At 35.1% G+C, this 20,013-nt stretch overlaps 2 protein-coding genes across 4 annotated transcripts; one reads left to right on the top strand and one right to left on the bottom strand.

Moving 5' to 3' along the window:
- The first annotated feature begins 810 nt into the window (after positions 1-810).
- On the top strand, positions 811-16,915 carry LOC149901152 (uncharacterized). Of its 3 annotated transcripts, XM_090111567.1 has the most exons (16): positions 812-1,303; positions 1,412-1,651; positions 1,982-2,169; positions 2,691-2,829; positions 4,619-4,744; positions 6,939-7,103; positions 7,279-7,377; positions 8,386-8,472; positions 9,043-9,151; positions 9,508-9,718; positions 10,100-10,205; positions 10,702-10,822; positions 11,396-11,554; positions 12,897-13,053; positions 14,681-14,782; positions 15,432-16,915. In XM_090111567.1, exons 1-16 carry the CDS (start codon positions 1,045-1,047, stop codon positions 15,474-15,476), a joined length of 2,313 nt encoding a protein of 770 aa, XP_089967693.1. In that variant the 5' UTR covers positions 812-1,044; the 3' UTR covers positions 15,477-16,915. The 3 variants fall into 3 exon arrangements, with proteins under 3 accessions (XP_089967695.1, XP_089967693.1, XP_089967694.1); XM_090111569.1 differs by lacking the exon at positions 1,412-1,651 and having other exon boundaries at positions 811-1,303; XM_090111568.1 differs by lacking the exon at positions 8,386-8,472 and having other exon boundaries at positions 813-1,303.
- Positions 16,916-16,951: 36 nt separating this feature from the next.
- LOC149901151 (uncharacterized) lies at positions 16,952-18,100 on the bottom strand. Its single transcript, XM_090111824.1, has one exon. It carries the CDS (start codon positions 18,071-18,073, stop codon positions 17,240-17,242), a length of 834 nt encoding a protein of 277 aa, XP_089967950.1. The 5' UTR covers positions 18,074-18,100; the 3' UTR covers positions 16,952-17,239.
- Between the last annotated feature and the right edge of the window lie 1,913 nt (positions 18,101-20,013).

Raw genomic sequence — 20,013 nt, 5'->3', positions numbered from 1 at the left:
TTCTTATTTGATTAACTTTTCATCTGGGATTGTTAATATATTATATAATATAAAAATTTGTGTGATTTATTGGTAGGTATACTATCTGCACACCTTACTCTTTCAAATAAAGAAATAAGTAATTACTTATGTATTCAAATTCACATTGGCGTCCATATATTGTACACCAGGTGGGTAACAAGCAGGTCTCAATGAAGTAAGCTTCAAATTACGGTCAAGTGTTTAATAGCTGTGTTTTACCTGAAAATAAAACACATATTAAATACTTACCTATATTTGAAGCTTACACTTAACGTCCACCTGTTGTGGATTTCGACTCAATGAAAAACATCCAGCGCCCGACATTATCGTGCGCCCCGCCACCTGGTGGAGAGGTGTGCGAGAGAGATAGCATACATACAACGGAAAGAGAGGGAAGAATAGGCGGAAAAAGCTAGGTGCCTTCTCAATGAAGTAAGCTTCAAATATAGGTAAGTATTTAATATGTGTTTTATTTTCAGGTAAAACACAGCTATTAATTCGATTTTATGGCGCAATGATAAAACAATAATGCAAGAGCTAATACAATATAATCTGATAAAAATAATACATACTTCCCAGTGAGACGAAAATTCCAAAGGTTGTTCGTTTAAAGTTATGTAGTTCCGAAGTATTTACGATTTTCTATAGAAACCTAGTTGAAATAAAATAATTAAAAATTTTTGCAATGTCTGTAGCAGCATGCAGCCCATGATTGGCGTACACGGTGTGAGCGTAGGGCGTGAGTATCTCGTTTTATTGTAAACATAGCATAATGGCAACATTATGGTGATTATGTCATGGTTATTGTAGACGGGGCAAAGTACTCGAATGGCGTGAAGTCGTAAAGTGTGAAGTGTTTTGTGCGATTTGAACTGTAAATTAGTGTGAAGTTCTTCAAAAGTATTCGAAGAGACACGAATGTCAACTACAAAACATATCAATGTTTACAAAATAAAGAAACAGCTTTTCTAGCGAGAACTATTCATGATTTTCCAATAGTCATTATAGGCGTCTTCTTGGAAAATGGAAGACCTAAGGATTCAATGCCCTTTTTGTTGTACTGCTAAGTTCAGCTCCAAAGAATCATTAGTTGATCATTTGTCTCACATCGTCGAAAGATTAGTATGCCCAATATGCAAAAACGGTTTCTCATCATTAGATAGTCTTATTACACACTTAAAGTATGATAATTGTATAGAAACTATATTCATATGCAAATATACTAATGAAAATAGTAATAAAGCAGAGCAAACTGATGTTAATTTAGATTTTGAGGAAAATGGTAAGGTTTCAAAAATGTTTACATGTTGCTAAATTTTTTTATTGTTACATTGGCTTATAAGGCTTAATAAAACAATAATATATAACAGTTATTCTTGTTTAATTTTAGAAAATGTTGAACAAGATGAAAACTGTTTAGAAAACAATTCAGAAGACATTTCTGAAGTCAGTAAAATATATTCAGAATTTTTAAGCAAACATATAGATATAAAAACACAAGACATAAAACTTCTAAAGGAAAATGGAAATAGATATTTACTAGTTACAAATAATGACTCGGCACTCAATGGAGGGGCTACACTAGTATCAAAACAAAATAATGACGGAACAATTTCCTTCAGTATTCAAGGTATCACTTTTTATCACCTCTACCAATACAATGATATTATATTTTAACTAGCTGCGCCCCGCGGTTTCGCCTGCGTTGCTCCGCTCCTGTTGGTCTTAGCATGATGATATATAGCCTATAGCCTTCCTCGGTAAATGGGCTATCTAACACCAAAAGAATTTTTCAAATTGAACCAGTATTTCCTGAGATTAGCGCGTTCAAACAAACAAACTCGAAGATTTTTATCAGTTTGCATTTTTCTTCGTTTCAATTTAATAATTCCATATATCAAAACACAATCCTTTTTGTTATCACGTGACATTAATGACTATTTTGAATATTTATTTCTAGAATCCAATGTGTCTGAGGCTAATGATTTAGTCGAAAATGAAGCAATGGAAGCCAAAACAGAAGATCAGAACCAACTGGATTTGGAAAATAGTGAAGAAATGTACAGCTGTAACACATGTGGCGTTTCATTTACATCAGTGATGGATCATATACAAAACTACCACAACGATGAGGATGTTGTCGTTGAGGTTTCTGACTTGATATTTCTCTGTTTAATTCAATTTTTTTTTCTCTCAACAGTTGTGTAACATAATGAATCCTTGAGTTCTACTATAGTTTTAGACTTTGTATTTTTTGTTTGAAAGGTTTAATTTCAAATGATCCCTGCTATTTATTTTATTTATTTAGCATAAAATTCGGATATCGCAGATTCATTTGTTAGTAAAAAAAAATTGGTTGTTTGTAAAGTAGGTTTACGATCGAGATGTTTACGTGATAACATAATGCAGTGGCAGCGCTCGAGATGAGACGGGAGATCGGTCCGTCTCTCTCTCGTTATACCTGCGATCGCGCTCGTGAGGTTTTGGTGTGACACAAGTTTCTGAACATGTCACCCGACTAAAACGATTTTAAAAACGTTATCAAGTTAAAAAAAAATAATTAAAAAAGTTTGTATTTGTATCTTATACAAAGCTAGAAAATATAAGAGCTGTTTATTTATACAATTCATTGTATTTAATTTATGATGTTAATTACATTTTGTCTTCAGGAACCACTAGAGGATGGCAGTACAGATACAGTGGCTGAATATGAATCGGTGCCAGAGGAGGCTGTGGTCGAGAAGCAGGCTTCACGGAGAATGATCACAGACACCGGCAATATTATAGAAGAACCCCTGAGACAAAATGGTAATTATAATAAATAAATATTTTTTCGGGACAATTTTCACACACGGCACGATCTGATACCATACTAAGCTTTTGCTTGTGTTATGGAAACCAGATGGCTGATAAACATACATATATAATTTTAAATAAATACTTATATAGATAATTAACACCCAGACACAGAGCAAACATCTATGTTCATCACACAAATATTTGCCCCGGGTGGGGATCGCACCCACAACCTCTGGCTTGGAAGGCAGGGCCACTACCAACCAAGCCAACCGGCCAGTCTAATTATGAGTATTAAATGTGGGTTAGAGACCATATCATCCTATTATAATAAAAATGTTCTAACTGGTATATCTGACGATATTATAAGAAACAATTATTATTGTTAAAAGTATTGTTGGTGTCAAATTTTTAAAGTATATAAATACTGACAAAATTAATTACATTGCGCAATCTGTGACAAGGAAGAATTAGTGACGTTTTTAGAATCTTTGACATGAACAATTAGTTTCATCATCATCATCATCATCATCAGCCCATATACGTTCCCAGTTCCCACTGCTGGGACACGGGCCTCCTATGAGGGTACAGGCCATAATCCACCACGCTGGCCAAGTGCGGGTTGGCGGATGACACATGTCGTCGAACTTTTGATTCTTCGACATGTCGGTTTCCTCACGATGTTTTCCTTCACCGTTCGAGCAGTGGTGATGTTACAACATGCGCAGATAAATTGAAAAATCAATTTATTTCCAGCGCGCTCGCCCGGTCTCGAACCCCGGACTTATCGATTCGAAGTCCGAGGTCTCACCACTGAGCCACCACTGCTCTCAATTAGTTTAATTTAATTTATTTCTGTTTAAATGTTTGCACACCCAGAGTAATGTATTAGCACTATAAAATTGTAATAACAGCACCTATTGCACGCCTCATAAGCGAAGCGTTGAGGTGGGTACTACTGTCACTTCGCGCAAAACATCTGATTTTTCAAACTTAAAATGTCTTTATGTATCATACATTGCACTTGTAAGATAATACATACACACACATATTAAGAAAAAACACTATTTTTAACATTCATGATATTTTTGATGTCATTTTTGTTATTTAAACTAGTTAAAAAACAGTTTAAAAAAGTTCTGTCTTGGACGTCCGTGTGTCTGTATGTGCGGAGGATTTTCTTGTTAACACGATAGCGACCGAAATACTTTACTAATCGAGTCTTTTTTTTTCTCTTACGCTTGAGAATGCTCAGGAATAGAACCCTTTCATTTTTCAGGGTCTGATTCGATGTGGTTTAATTGTTATTAAATAAACAAAAATAATAATTAATAAAAAATAATTATTAAAAAAAATTATGAGGCGTGCACTTTTGGATTTTCCAAACTATATTTGTAACTGCATTCTTGCAAATAAATGTAATTTGAATCTTCAATTTACGTAATATATATATATTTTTTAAAAATTTCTCATTTATGTGAAAATAATGCTCTAAAACTAAATATAAAAATGTATTGTTGGTGATTGTAATATATCCTTTAGCTATACCTTAGCTAGTTTGTAATAAATTTAAGCTTAAACAATCATGGGTAACAGTTGTGAACTGATTTTGTCTCATACCCCATAATAATACCTGGCTTTGAGCCATAAGGCCGCCGTTTGTACATTTTAAATGGTTTTGTTTTATGTACTTTCATTGTAATATGTTGTACAATAAAGAGTAAATAAATAAATAAATAAATACCACCCTTCACTTTTCAAAGACATAAAAAATGTTAATCAAGCCTGTATTTAATTTCAGAGCAAAATGGACAAGTCAGAGTTATAATTCCTATAAATAAAGATGGTGATGTGAAATTGGAGAAAAAACAATACATCCAAATTGATAAATTGGGAAATAGTATTGTAAAGGAAAATTCACCAGTTGGTAAGATGGCTTATTTCTATTGTATTTTGTTTATTGATGAATTTTAAAATTAAACAATAGATACAATTCAAACTTCACTTTTCCATAACATTTTTAATACATGTTTTACGGAGAAGTTAAATTTTTTTAATTAATTTACCCTTATCTATATATACATACGTATCTTTATATATAAAAATGAATCGCAAAATGTGTTGGTAAGCGCATAACTCGAGAACGGCTGAACCGATTTCGATAATTCTTTTTTTATTATATTCCTTGAAGTACGAGGATGGTTTTTATGTAGAGAAAATGTAAATATGTACCACGGGCGAAGCCGGGGCGGACCGCTAGTACGTATATAAAAATGAAAAACGTTTTCCTTGGACACGGCATCACGCGTGAACGGGTGGACCGATTTCGATAATTATTTTTTTATAATATTCCTTAAAGTACGAGGATGGTTCTTATGGAAAGAAAACATAAACATGTACCACGGGCGAAGCCGGGGCGGACCGCTAGTATTTATAAATTCTAAACAGAAGACTGAAAGTACACATATTTATAGACAGGCTTTCTATGGTAATTCTTAATTCTAAAAAAAATGATCATGTACAATGCTGCGTATTTACAAACTATACATAGCCAGAACGCAACCATGGGAAACTGCTCGTGTATACTTTGTAATGCTGTTTTTAAGTTTGTTATTACAAAATATACACGAAGTTTGCGTACTGATCGTGTATACTTTGTAACGCGGATGCATGCTTCTTCGTTCCAAACTATACACGATCAGTACGCAAAATATAACTAAATATACCTACTACACCACTTACGCTTGAGCGAAATAATAAATAGGCGTAGGCAATCAAAGACTTGTAAAGCTATATCTATCTACTTTTATTCTTCTTGATTGATTCAGTAAAATATGGAATAAAAATATTATTAGGTGAGCTTAGAAAAATAAATAGGTAACAGATATAAGGGTTACCTATGGGTTAGGTTAGGTTCGTGTTTTATTTAACTACACAAAAATAGCCGTCGCCTCGCAACCGTCTTCTTCTGGACTTATTAGATTCTTACATTTTAGCACTATTGTCAATTGTAAGTCGTGCAGTATAGTCGGGAACGAAGACACAAGCATCCTCGATACAAAAAATATACGATCAGTACGCAACATTACATACACAATACACATGCATTTTAATAATAGATTTCAAAACAGCAATACAATAATATAAGCGCGAGCAATGGAAAGACGCCGCGCTTACTCCGAAACATACACGATTAGTCCGCATGCGTACTGGCGCTGTATATTTTGGAGCGCTATTCTTACTTACTTCACTACAAAGTATACGCGAGTACTTGCGTACTGCTGTTGTATAGATTGGAAGAACTTTGTGAAAAAGTTATTTCCAAACTATACGTGATTAGTTTCACACCGTTGCGTACTGGCCTTGTATAGTTTGGAAAGACGCTACAATGCTATTAAGTATGAAACTAAATACAGTATTAGCTTGTATCAACATGGTTTAAGCATTTTATGATAGTCTACATTATTCAACGAAAATTACTACACAACAAAGTCGCTATGTATGCTTATTGCTTAAGTCTTTACAACTACTTGACAGATTTTGATGAGGTTTTTTTAGTAGATAGAATGGTTCTTGAGAAATATTTTAGTATATAACTAGCTTTCCGCCCGCGGCTTCGCCCGCTTTGTGTAAATCTAATAAATTATACTAAAACCTTCCTCGAGAACCACTCTACCTATTAAAAAAAACCGCATCAAAATCCGTTGCGTAGTATTAAAGATTTAAGCATACATAGGGATATAGGGACAGAGAAAGCGACTTTGATTTATACTATGTAATGATTTGTTCAACATTCTACGAAGCGGGCGAAGATCGGGGAGCTAGTGTAAATATAAGTTAACTAGATTTCCGCCCGCGGCTTCGCCCGCGTTTTCAAAGGAAAACCCGCATAGTTCCCGTTCCCGTGGGATTTCCGGGATAAAACCTATCCTATGTGTTAATCCAAGTTTCCCTCTATATGTGTGCTAAATTTCATTGTAATCGCTTCAGTTGTTTTTACGTGAAAGAGTAACAAACATCCATACATCCATACATCCATACATCCTTACAAACTTTCGCCTTTATAATATATATTAGATATTAGATATAAGTTAATAGTTAAAAAGTCTTTCTTTAATCAGATACAAGTAATATGAAATTTCATAAAGTCGTGATGAAAACGATGGAAGCACCAAATGAAGTAAAGTTAAAGTGTAAAGGAAATCAAGTTAAAGTGTATAACTGTACGACTTGCAATTATCTTGTATCATCGCTGTCGGAATTCAGAAGTCATCCGTGCAAAAATCGTAAGTCGTGACTTTTTTTTTTGTAAATTACGCATAATATCAACGAGGTTAATATTGATTAATAAATTGTATTAAAAATAATAAAATAATTAGGTTAAATTACAAGACAATTTTTTATTTTAAGTACTTATGTAAAAAATAATAACTGTGATTAATATTTTTTTGTTTTTTATAGGTGTTATTTCAGAAAAGTATATTTGCCCACATTGCTCCGTCATGTATGACAACCCAAAATCTTTATGTGCGCATATGAAAGTTCATAAAGAGAAACCAGGTAAATCATAATTTAATAAAAATAGCAATATTTATTATTCTATGTATGTACATTATTTAATATTTTTTATTAATTTGGATTTATTATTATTTTATTTTCTCAACTTTACTTTTTCGTTGGTATTCCTTTATGTTTCGCTTTCTAAACAACAATTTATTTTGTTTTATTTATCTTCAGTTATTTTAGCTTATCTTTTATTTATTTACTATTTATCGAATAGTTTGTTTATGAAAAAACTTGAGAGGTGTCTAGTGACGCCCGGATGGAACTAATTTCTGTGATAGAGAGACAAACAGAGAAACACGTGCACGCAGCACAGCTTATCTTCTTCTTTCTTATATATAAAAATGAATCGCAAAATGTGTTGGTAAGCGCATAACTCGAGAACGGCTGAGCCGATTTCGATAATTCTTTTTCTATACTTCTATACTAATATTATAAAGAGGAAAGGTTTGATTTTTTGTTTGTTTGTTTGTATGAATTGAATAGGCTCCGTAACTACTTGGCAGATTTGAAAAATTCTTTCACTGTTGGAAAGCTACATCATTTCTGAGTGACATAGGCTAGGTTTTATCCCGGAAATCCCACGGGAACGGGAACTATGCGGGTTTTTTTTTGAAAACGCGGGCGAAGCCGCAGGCGGAAAGCTAGTTTATTATATTCCTTGAAGTACGAGGATGGTTCTTATGTAGAGAAAACGTAAATATTATGTACCACGGGCGAAGCCGGGGCGGACCGCTAGTAATATATAACTATAAAAAGTGTAGTTACAAGCCCCCTTTCGCAACAATATGGTACTTCATTCCAATAAAACGAACTGAGAAGGAAAAAAGACATTGACTCCAATACGTCTTAGCGTGATGATATATTCTCTGCTTCGATAAATGGGCTATCTAACACTGAAATAATTTTTCAAATCGCACCAGTAGTTCCGAGATTAGCGCGTTCAAGCAATCAAACCGTGTTACAGATTCACATTACTTCTTGACGGTCATATTTGCATTTCAGTGACATTCGCGTGTCCTGTGTGTCCCGATGTTTTTGACGAACCGAATTCTTTGTGTAACCATATAAATGAGCATAAAGGGAATTCAGGTAACTTAACTGATAAGATATAAACGACGTACGTAATGTATCCCCTCTATATGGATAGAGGGGATACATTACGTACAGTTCGTTAAATAATTGTAATGAAAAATCAAAAGAAATTGATATTGATAGTAATTTACACATTTGTGCGAATATAGGGACGAATAATGAACACGCAATTGCACGTATAGCGAATTTACTGTACTACCACAGACTAAGTACTACTAACGAATGTGTGCACAGTGAACAGTGATTCGCGACGCCATTCGTATACGAATGTTTTCTCGAGTAACAAGGTGTAGGGCGAACACGAATGTGTGAATGCACTATAAAATGTTTTTGTAAATATGAAATACTTACAATATGTGTCGGAAATGGCAAGTCAGGTATTAGGTACCGACATGCCTACTATTTTTATATGTATACTAGATATAATTTATCTGAAATCATAAAGCAATATCAACGAAAATTTAAAATTATTCAAATATTATATGTATTTTAGGAACATCATAAGTTGGAATAAATATACTATCAACATAGGCAGCATTGTAATATATTTTTAAATGTATATTTCAGATACATCATCTCTATTGGAACCAATTAAATTTGACTGTGAAGTATGCAGTACAAAATTTCCAACTAGCAAATCTTTAAAATTACACAAACGGATGCATGATCCTATAAAGTAAGTTAAACAATAATTGCTAAAATGTTAACAGTGTTTAATGCTTACGGATAAACTTACACACACACATACACGCATGCACGTTCCTACACACATGCACACACACATACGCACACGTACGCAAACTTGCACTCACACACATAATGATAAAACATACAAAACAAATACGAAAAGTCTATTTATTTTACGGTATCATTTACACAAATGCACGCACGCACACTTGCACGCACGCATACATACGCACACTTGCACGCACGTTTACACATACACGCATACATACGCACTCGCACACCCAACATAATAAATTAAACATCATACATATGACAATTTATTAATCACCTCTCTTTTTCCTACAGGGCTCGACCCATAGAACCTCCGGTAGAGACAACAGAGGGCTCCGATAAATACCTCTGTTTAGTTTGCTTCAAGTTAATACCCGTAGACTATAAAGTAATACACCAGAACTCGCACAAGGTCAGCAGCGAAATGATATGTGATATATGCAATAAGAAGTTCCCGAATAAGGAGTATTTGGAAATGCACATGAATGTACATAATATAGATAAGGTGAGTGTTTTGCATCAAGACATAATTGCGCACCTAAACAACACATCACAACAGATACTACCTATGTATATTAAAGTCCTATAAAGCAACAAAAAATCAAAGTTTTAACAATAAATTATATGAACTTCCTTATCCCTTTAGTTCTTCTTTAGTTTCTAGTACATTCCAAGACATTGTCATAATACCTCTTCGTAAGTGTCTTTAATTGATTCAATCGAATTGAATGTTGGTAATATAATTTATGTTGACGCTGTCCATAATTTGTAAAGTTTTTGATAATGCAAGCGAAGTCGTTTAATATTTTTGAACCACTATATTTCGAATACATTGAAATAAGTATAAGATCAAATGCGAAGAATGTACAGAGCATAATAATTTCAGGTGACAGTGGGCAAACAGGACAACACGCTGCCCTATCACTGTTTGTACTGCAATCGAAAGTTCGCGCGGCCGCATGAGAAAGTGAAACATGAAAGGATACATACGGGTAAGGGTTTTTTGAATTGAAACTTCTTTATCGGGGTTGGAAAAAAATTTAGTGCAACATTTTTTCGTTACGCGTGACATTTTTCCGTTACGCGCCATCTTGTTTTTATCCCTACCACGCGTGATTCGACGTATTTCTGTAAAGTTGCATATAGTAAATTATTCTTTGAAAAATAAGGTCATAAAGAAGTTTCACTTCTTACGTGTGTACACTAGTACATGCACACATTTTTTTTATCTGTTAAGTACATTATATTTTATGATAATACGGGTATTCAATCAAAAATATGTGACGTTATTAAAAAAAAAAATAAAAAATATTGAGATTTATTTAAGGTAACTTTGATACCATGTAATGTACTGACCCACAAATTGTCAATATCATAATTTATGGCCTAATTCCTTAAATTAATAGCTCTTATGGCCGCAGTTTGAAAAATTTGACGGATGTTAACGATAATGTTTTTATAATTTTAAGTTAATTTTTTTGCATATAGGTGAAAAACCACACTCGTGTGAAATCTGCGGCAAATCTTTCCGTGTGGCGTATTGCCTTACGTTACATATGCGCACGCACACTGGCGCAAGACCGTACGAGTGTCCACATTGTCCTAAAAGGTATGTATACCTATGTATATGTACCTATGACGTTTCAAAAGTGCTTCTAGAAGAAGTCTAATTGAATAAATAAATGTTTGAGTTTGAGTATTATGTATCTTATGATTAAGGTAGATAATTAATCCGTCAGTCCTCGGATCACAGACACAATAGAAAATCTATTGTGTCTCGGCCCGATCGGGCCGCTCGGTGGTCAATGGGCTAATATAATTCTTTCTGATTGAAGAATATAATTCTTTCTAAGTAATTAAAATAATTCTTTCTGATTGAAGTTTTTTACAATTTAAAATTTGTTTCATTTTTTTTGTACTTTATGAAATGTACATGAAAAAATGTGTCATAAAATAAAGAACATTGTGATGCAAAAAATATTATTAGGTTTTATAAATATTCAGAACAAGTTAAGAACTTACAAGTGTTTAATTAAAAATATGTACAAGACATAGTGTAAAGTTTATTATATTTCAATTTTCACATCACTAAATGAAAAAATACATTTTATTCCACACTACGTATTAAAAAAAACTTATTATTTTAACCTTTTTTACCTATTAAATGCCATATTGCCCGCAGGTTCAAAGCACACAGCGTATACAACCACCACTTGTTAACGCACTCGGAAGTTCGCGCATACAAGTGCCCCTTTTGCCCCAAAGCGTTTAAGACGTCGGTACAACTTGCGGGCCACAAGAACTCACACACAAAACCTTTCTCTTGCCAGCAGTGTAATCGGTGAGATTAATTAGGATATTTTAATTTAAATAAGTATTATTTACAAAAAGCAGGATAAATTCTTCAGAAATCTTTATGATATTAGAATGAAAAAACCAACACATAGGACGTGCACGTGAGCTCCGAGGAGTTTTAAGTCATGTTAATATGCAAGTTAGAGGTGTGATTTAGTCGATATTGCGTTATCGATAGTAACACTTAAAAAGATAGGTCAACACTAAACTGGGATAACCCACACTGGTTATGAAGCGACGGTAGGGGGCGGTGCACACTGCTCTTTTCCTCAGCCCCAGAGTCCTCGGAGCTCGCGCGCGCACTCTACATGTACAAACTTGTCCGGCGTAACCATTGAGTTACTATGTACTACGTACTAGAGAGGGCATCACTACTAAACTACTTGTAACACGAGTTAGAGTCAATTGTCTCAAACCATTTTTTTTGTTACTTTGATTGGTTTTAATTTATAAGTAATAAGAGGCAGAATATCTACAAAGTGACTCACTAGCTACCCCGCGCCGCCGCGCTTGTTGCACAGATTTTGTTCGTGGTGCCCTCTCTATAATAATACCTCAATGGGCGTAACTAAGAATATACGGCGGATGGGCTAACCGATGATTTACCTGATGAATCTGACGGGATGGTCATACGAAACGTATTCATTCAGGAAAAACTCTTATTTGTAATCATACTAATATTATAAAGCTGAGCTGTTCGTTTGTTTGTTTGAACGCGCTAATCTCAGGAACTGGTCCGATTTGAAAAATTCTTTCGGTGTTAGATAGACTATTCATCGAGGAAGGCTACAGACTATATATCATCACGCTAAGACCAACAGGAGCGGAGCCAAGTGGGTGAAACGGCGAAGCGCAGCTAGTCTACTGATATAATCTGGTTTTTTAATCTTACACATACAACGCAATACAAAAAAAAATGGTTGTCTGTAAAGTCGGTTTACTGACGATAGTTGAACGTGACAACGTCCGATTGTGCTTTCTTGTCGCTCGTTCCGCACTCTCGCTTGCACTTCAAGCCTTACATGGAACGCCTCAGAGCGAGGTAACGCCGCATGAGTCATGTTCTTTCGTGCGTGCAACCGGCGCTATCGAATTATAAGACGTTGTCACGTCAAAAAAAGACGTGTGGCACTTGGCCACTTGGGGACTGCCGCGGTAAATCTATTGCATAGCATGCCTTCAAGCCACACCATGTGTCCGTCGGAGTGGGGAGCGTGAGGTTTTTCGTTACGCAATTTCTAGATTCGGTCCCCGCGCTCAAGGCCCGCGATAGAAGCTATGCAATAGCTTAAAAAACTATAATAATACGTGGCATGTGTTGTGTGCAGGCCGTTCGCGTCGCTGTACGCGGTGCGCGTGCACATGGAGGTGCACACGCGGCAGAACAACCTGAAGTTCTCGTGCGGCGCGTGCGGCGCCAGCTACGCGCGGGCCTTCGCGCTGCGGGACCACCAGCGCACGGCGCACAACGACCGCATGCCGCAGGTCAGTGGGGAATTCATTTATATTATCTATATTTCAGGACAATTTTCACACACGGCACGATCGCTCGCGTCTGCGTCACAGCCGAATTAGTATGGGAAATCGAACAGCGCCCCTAGCGGACGTATGGGGAAGCTAGGCGGCGCTGTTTCAATTTCATAGAAATCCGAGTTAACTTTATCGCGATCGAGTGCGAGCAAAAACTCACACTTAGCACACGGATCCCATACTAAGCTTTCGCTTGTGTTATGGAAACCAGATGGCTAATAATACATACATAATCTTAATATATATAAATCTCGTGTCACAATATTTGACCTCAATGGACTCCTAAACCACTTAACCGATTATAATAAAATTCGCACACCATGTGCAGTTCGATCCAACTTGAAAGATAGGATATTAAACATGTAGATACCACGGCCGAAGCCGGGGCGGACCACTAGTATTTATAATGAATATTTCAGGACAATTTTCACACACGGCACGATCTGATCCCATACTAAGCTTTCGCTTGTGTTATGGAAACCGGATGGCTGATAAACATACATACATAATTTAAAATAAATACTTCTTAAATTAACACCCGAACACAGAGCAAACATCTATGTTCATCACACAAATATTTGCCCCGGTTGGGAATCGACCCGCGACCTCTAGCTTGGGGTCACTACCGACCGAGCCAACTGGACACGCTCTAACGCACACACTCGCACATCTACGGTACACACTGTAGATGAGTGCGTGCCCACACGGACACATTCACAATTAATACTACACATGAGCCGCTAAGCGTGTGTGCGATAAAGATACGCCACAGTGTACGCAACATAAAAAAATAAAACTTTATTGTACAATGCACAGATACAATTTACACACAAAAAAATTAAAATTTAATTCTGTACAAATCTTATATATAAAAATGAATCGCAAAATGTGTTGGTAAGCGCATAACTCGAGAACGGCTGAACCGATTTCGATAATTCTTTTTTTATTATATTCCTTGAAGTACGAGGATGGTTTTTATGTAGAGAAAACGTAAATATGTACCACGGGCGAAGCCGGGGCGGACCGCTAGTACATAATAAAGTGTACACACATACTGCAAACGCATCACACACGCACACAGAAATAACGCACTACATGCGTTGCGTTTGCGCTCAAATATACATAATACATTAAATATTGCGATGCACATGGACATAATATATACTGTATACATTCTTACTTTATATAATAACCCTATGTGTCCTTGTTAAGTTTTCATTACCACACAATCTTCCACAAAAAATAAATAGATACATATATATTTCATATCTGATTACAAAGAACGCCTTGTTGTTTTGTAAGAAAAGATACACGTACAAAATATGACCATTTTATAAATGCAGCCATGCACAGGTACATACATATTATAATTATACAATATTCTTACCATAATTATACACCTGTTTACTTCAATAATATAATTATTATTACGTATCGAAATAGACGAAATATTAGGCGAAACATGCGGGCTCAAATCCTTTGTTTTGCCCCGAATTTTTTCTTTAATTTTATTCCCAAATGAATGATTAATAATAATTAAATTAGAATATTATGTATCTAATTATTATTATTTTTTTAACAGACCCAATTCATAGACAACACATTAAAAGTTACCGAAGTGCCTGAAACTGAAGAAATCTCACTCACGACGGACGATCTTAATAAGGAACTGGAACCAAATGATGTAAGTTAAATCAATTTTTATTTTATTTCCCACAGACTTTAAATCAAAGTTGATAATTTTAGTAAAGCGAGGGTTTTTTTAGAAACATATTTTTGGTATTATTAGCCTTTCAAATAAGTCCAACGATTTAACTCAAAAACTACGTCTTGTTAGATTTAAAAAATATATATTTTACCATTAGAGAACATCTTGACCAAGTAACATAATATCTTTGAAACCGGCACAACCCAGGCGGAGCGGGGATAGCGTCTGGTATATAATACCCAAAGTTAATTTTTAAAATTTAATTTCAATTTTGACTTACCACTCTTTATGTTGATCTTTAAAGCGACGGATTTTGATGCGGATTTACGCTCATGCGTCAACCACTGTACCAAGGAGGCGGTCACAAACCCAAAAAAAAAATTGGTTATCTGTAAAGTCGGTTTACTGACGATAATTGAACGTGACAACGTCCGATTGTGCTTCTTTGTCACTCGTTCCGCGCTCTCGCTTGCACTTCAAGCCTTACGGAACGCCTCAGAGCGAGGTAACGCCGCATGAGTCATGTTTTTTCGTGCCTGCAGCCGGCGCTATCGAATTATAAGACGTTGTCACGTCAAAAAATAACTATAAAAATATGTATTTAAAATAATGTTATTTGTTTCAGATCAATGAAATGGATATGAAAACAGCGGAACTTATTATACCGTAAGGAAAACTACGAGTGTTGAGTGTAATAAAAATAAATGTTTAATTTATTGAATGTTACTGTTTCGTAACATTTTTTTACCTTAGAATAAATATATAACCTGACGTAGAAGCGGTTTATGCGAATAGTACCAGTTAAGCTGTTCGCGTTAGACAAAGACAGAATATACATATAAAGCATTAGCTAAAAAGAGTAGCAACGCCACCGACTAAACGCAACCAAGCTAATTAGCTGACTTCAAACGGAACGGAGCGTATGCCGCTTCTACCTTTTATATATTATGTATTCTAAGGTAACAATAATTTGTAATTTAATTTCGAGGAATATAAAAAATACGTTCTACAAATTGCGATGTTACTAAAAATCGAATTTGTAAAAAACACATTGTTACAATTTTGTTTATTAACAATACAATAGGACTTAATCCTATAATGATTAATTTAGGTTATTGTTAAAGGGATAATGTTAAAAAGTACGTACAAAGCCATTGTTTTTCAAACAGAATCATAAAACATTACCGCATTTGCGATAATCAGGCCTATGTAATATAATAATAATAGTTGTTTTTTTATAATAAAGTGTCCTATTGTTTGTAATTGATATTTATTAGTTAAAATTAAGTTATATATAATTAGTTTAAATTAAACAGTGAAACGAATATAGTATATACTATGTATGTTTATAAATTATATAGGTTTTTAATAGCAGCCATTTTTATGGTAGGAATTGAATTTTTTAATACAATGTGTAGATAGCATATATTTAATTATATTACGATTTATATGCTAATTATATGATATATTGCGATGTATTCGGTGGACTCATATATAAGACAGTGCGCGCACGAACAACTTTGTCTCCGCAACTATTTTGTTTCTCCCATCAATTTGTATGTGGAGTTGCGTCGCTACGTGCGCGCACTTTCATACTAGCCCATGGGTGGAGAGACAAAATAGTTGCGGAGACAAAATAGTTGCGGAGACAAAGTTGTTCGTGCGCGCACTGTCTAATAATATATGAAATAATTATTATTCTTTAATTTTTTATTTGGAAGTCAAATTCGCAATGCTTTCAATTTTCCTCACATTACTTAAAATTTAAATAATCCATCATAATGAAAACGATTTATAAATATTATTGATTTGTCTATTTAATATTAGATATCTAATCATGCCGAAATATATCATGTTAGCATAAAAATCGGTCTTAAGATGTGTATTTTACGATTGTTGTATAATATAAAAAAGATTAAAAAATATTAAGAGAGATGCAGCTTTTTTTCGCAATCAAGTGCTTCATTTTATTGTATACATTCTCATTTTTTTCATTTTGTAACATTTGTGCTCATAAATCAATATGTTTAAGATTAAATCCATGTAAACATTTATTTAATTCATATTGTTATTATTATAAGGTGAATACTGAGAAATCAATAAATTATAAATAAAATAAGGTCGTTTCTTTATGAAAACAAAAACTTTTCAATAATCATATTTATTATAAATTTAAAAGATAAAATGTACAAAACTGGAATTTTACATTTTTGGTATGCAGCTGTGCAATATCTTACATATAAATTTCCTAATTAGATATATCACTTTAATATTTGGTTCTTGTACAACTATCGACTATCACATTTAAAACTTATACATTACGCAACCGTCTTAAACTATCTAATCTTAATAACTTCACATTTTTACAAATACTATCACTAGTCGTTTTATATGGAATATTTAGAGTGTCTTTTGTGTGGTTCGGATTCGTTATCACGTCTGTCCGTTCCACTCGCCTTCCATCCGCCACACTGAGAAAGCGTAACTTAGTTTATCTTGCGCCAAGTATTTCCCATGTTCGTTGCCCGCGTCACTGCTATCGCTGCTCGTCGCGGATTCGCTATTGGACAAAATCTGATACAAAAACTCGATATATTGCGTCGCCAACTGTAGCGTCTGTATCTTAGATAACTTATCGCTTGGCAACGATGGTATAATTTGCCGCAAACTTGCAAACGCTTCGTTCAAGCTCTGCGTCCTCTGCCGTTCCCGCACATTGGCCATCACTCGTTGAATTTGCATCTCCTCGAATGATTGCGTTTTCTTTCGAGACGATTTTGATGATCTTTTCTTTGATCTTCTTTGATCGTCACTTTCTTCGCTTCTCTCTTCTGTCGATGCACGGTACGGCTGTTCTGCCATTTTCGAAGGTTCTCCCGGCTCATAATAGGTCCCCATTCTGTCTTGGGAATTGGAATCTTCGAAGTAGAAGCGGGAGTAATGCCTCTGACGCTGATCATACATTTGATCGTACGGCGGGTATTGTTGTTGTTGGTAATCTCTCTCTTCGCCTTCGAATATCACGTTATTGGGCCACGACTGCTGTAGCGCGGGTCGTTCCGGGCCATTGCTGAGGTCCATGAGATGCGTCGGGGAGGACGATATGAATCCTTGCATGTCCGTGTCCCGTTTGACTTCCACTGGCGCGTAACCGTAATAATCTTCCTCTTCAGGACATTCAAGTTTGATGGGCACTCTGTTATCACAGTCGTAACTCATAGTTTGAGGTCGGAACGCGGGCGCAAAGTTTGTAATATCGTCCAACATGTGCGCGAGGTAACCGCGACCGCTCGTAGCAAGAGACTGAATGTCTTGAGACGCGGCCCGCCCAAGCCCCTTCCCGTATTTTCATTGACAAGATACAAAAAAATAACCATCACCACTGCAAGCGCCTCCCGCCAAGCGCACCTCCCACTCTCGGCGCAGGGTTGCATGCGCTAGAGCGAGACGGCAACATCGACACGCTCGTCGTTTGCTTATCTTGTCCATCATCTTTGGGGTCGCATTTACCTACGTTATATACTTAAGTAGGTAGATATTGGCTCGGTCGCCATGTTGATCGCATCAATAAATTTACATCCTGCCTTTGATTTGTCGAACTTAAAATGGCACCTTTGTTGATGATATCATATTTTCGTAGCGACTGTATTTTTATGTCTTTTAATCTCCATGATTTCCTCTATTTGTTAAAAATTATTGCTCAAGATTTTAATTACTTTCTAGATTATTCTTATTCGGTTAGCCTGTAGCTAGGAAACAATGAGCTTGCGCGGGCGCCACCCTTGCTTATAACTTTTTATGTCGTCTCGTCACCCGGTCGCCGGTAATCTAAAAATAATCCTGACGCAATCATACCAAGGAGTCTATCCCACGGCAGACCCGAGCTTTACACAAGGAATATAAATATTTAATATGTTTATCATGTCTTAACAGATCGCTTCGGCTGTCGATGTCTGGACAATGTTAATGTATGACAGACATTTTATAATGGCCATGCATTGGCCATGTTTATAGGTATTTTAGTTTGAGTTAAAACATACACTCGTATGGTTAAAGCGAAGTTGAATCGAGTAAAGTATATAGTTAAAACCCCAAAGAAAATAATAATTCATAAGTTTATTACGAACCTGTTAGACAAATTTTTCGAAATAACGGTTGCCGTAAGTTAGCAACTTTGTGATATGAATTCATTAAAATTAAGTAGAAATGAGCTAGGTATTAACTACCTACCCAATTGAAAAAGTACACTATTAGTACCTTCAGTAAACAACAATTACTATATAGCAACATTTATACCAAAAAATATACTATGGCGCACCACGCACACGCATATTTTAAAAAGACAGGCGTTGAAAATTCAAAAACAATAATTTAAAGCAGCCTAACGCCCAAAAGGGGTTATTTAACTTAGTTTATTTCGGGAATAATTACCAACCGCAGTAACGTCGAGTGACGATATATTAATAGCTTCATTATTCAATACTATATTTATAAAAATCGTTTCACTTAAACCGTATTACAATAAATTTCTCTGTTACTCATAAATCTGTCATACACATCTAATTTAGATGTACAGAATTGTCGAATAGTACGTGAAGTAATGTTTAAAAATCTGCATGTTTCTGCAAGTTGTGAGTCATGCTTCTAACACTGTCAACATGTGGTGAACAGTCGGCCTTCCCGTAATCAGCTTCATTCATAAAATAACAGTTATCTGCCAACTTCTCACGCATAGCTGATAAGGGGGTTGTCAATGGAGTTGTAAAAAGGTAAACGGTTACTACAAAAGCCTTAATGCTTTTATTTTTGAACTATTATATTGACTCTCCCTTATTAATACTACCTAAATGACTAGTGATAACTGATCTACGTTGCAGGATACGGAAATATGTATTTACCATACTAGCTAAAGCTTAAACTTTGAATATAGGTTAGAATGACCACATAACTAATATTAATGGGACAATTCTCGGTTCTTCATTAAATTATCCTCTCGTTTTTGTATCACAGATAATATAATACTATACTGACTATATAATACCATATAGAAATCTTAATAATATTTAGATTTCTATGTAGGTACTAACGTTATATCTTAAATCAAGTTAGCAATTTTCCAAAAATTGACATAGGTTCATGTAACTATAGATAAATTAATAATCATATCCTAGATCCACAATCCAAATAAATATCTAGGAATAACTTCT

The sequence above is a fragment of the Colias eurytheme genome, chromosome 17, assembly GCF_061535395.1.
Source record: "Colias eurytheme isolate Ceu_HAF_F1 chromosome 17, ilColEury1 Martin Lab GWU primary, whole genome shotgun sequence".
NCBI lineage: Eukaryota > Metazoa > Arthropoda > Insecta > Lepidoptera > Pieridae > Colias > Colias eurytheme.
Note: the sequence above shows the minus strand (reverse complement) of the source record. Positions and strands in the feature narration are given on the sequence as shown.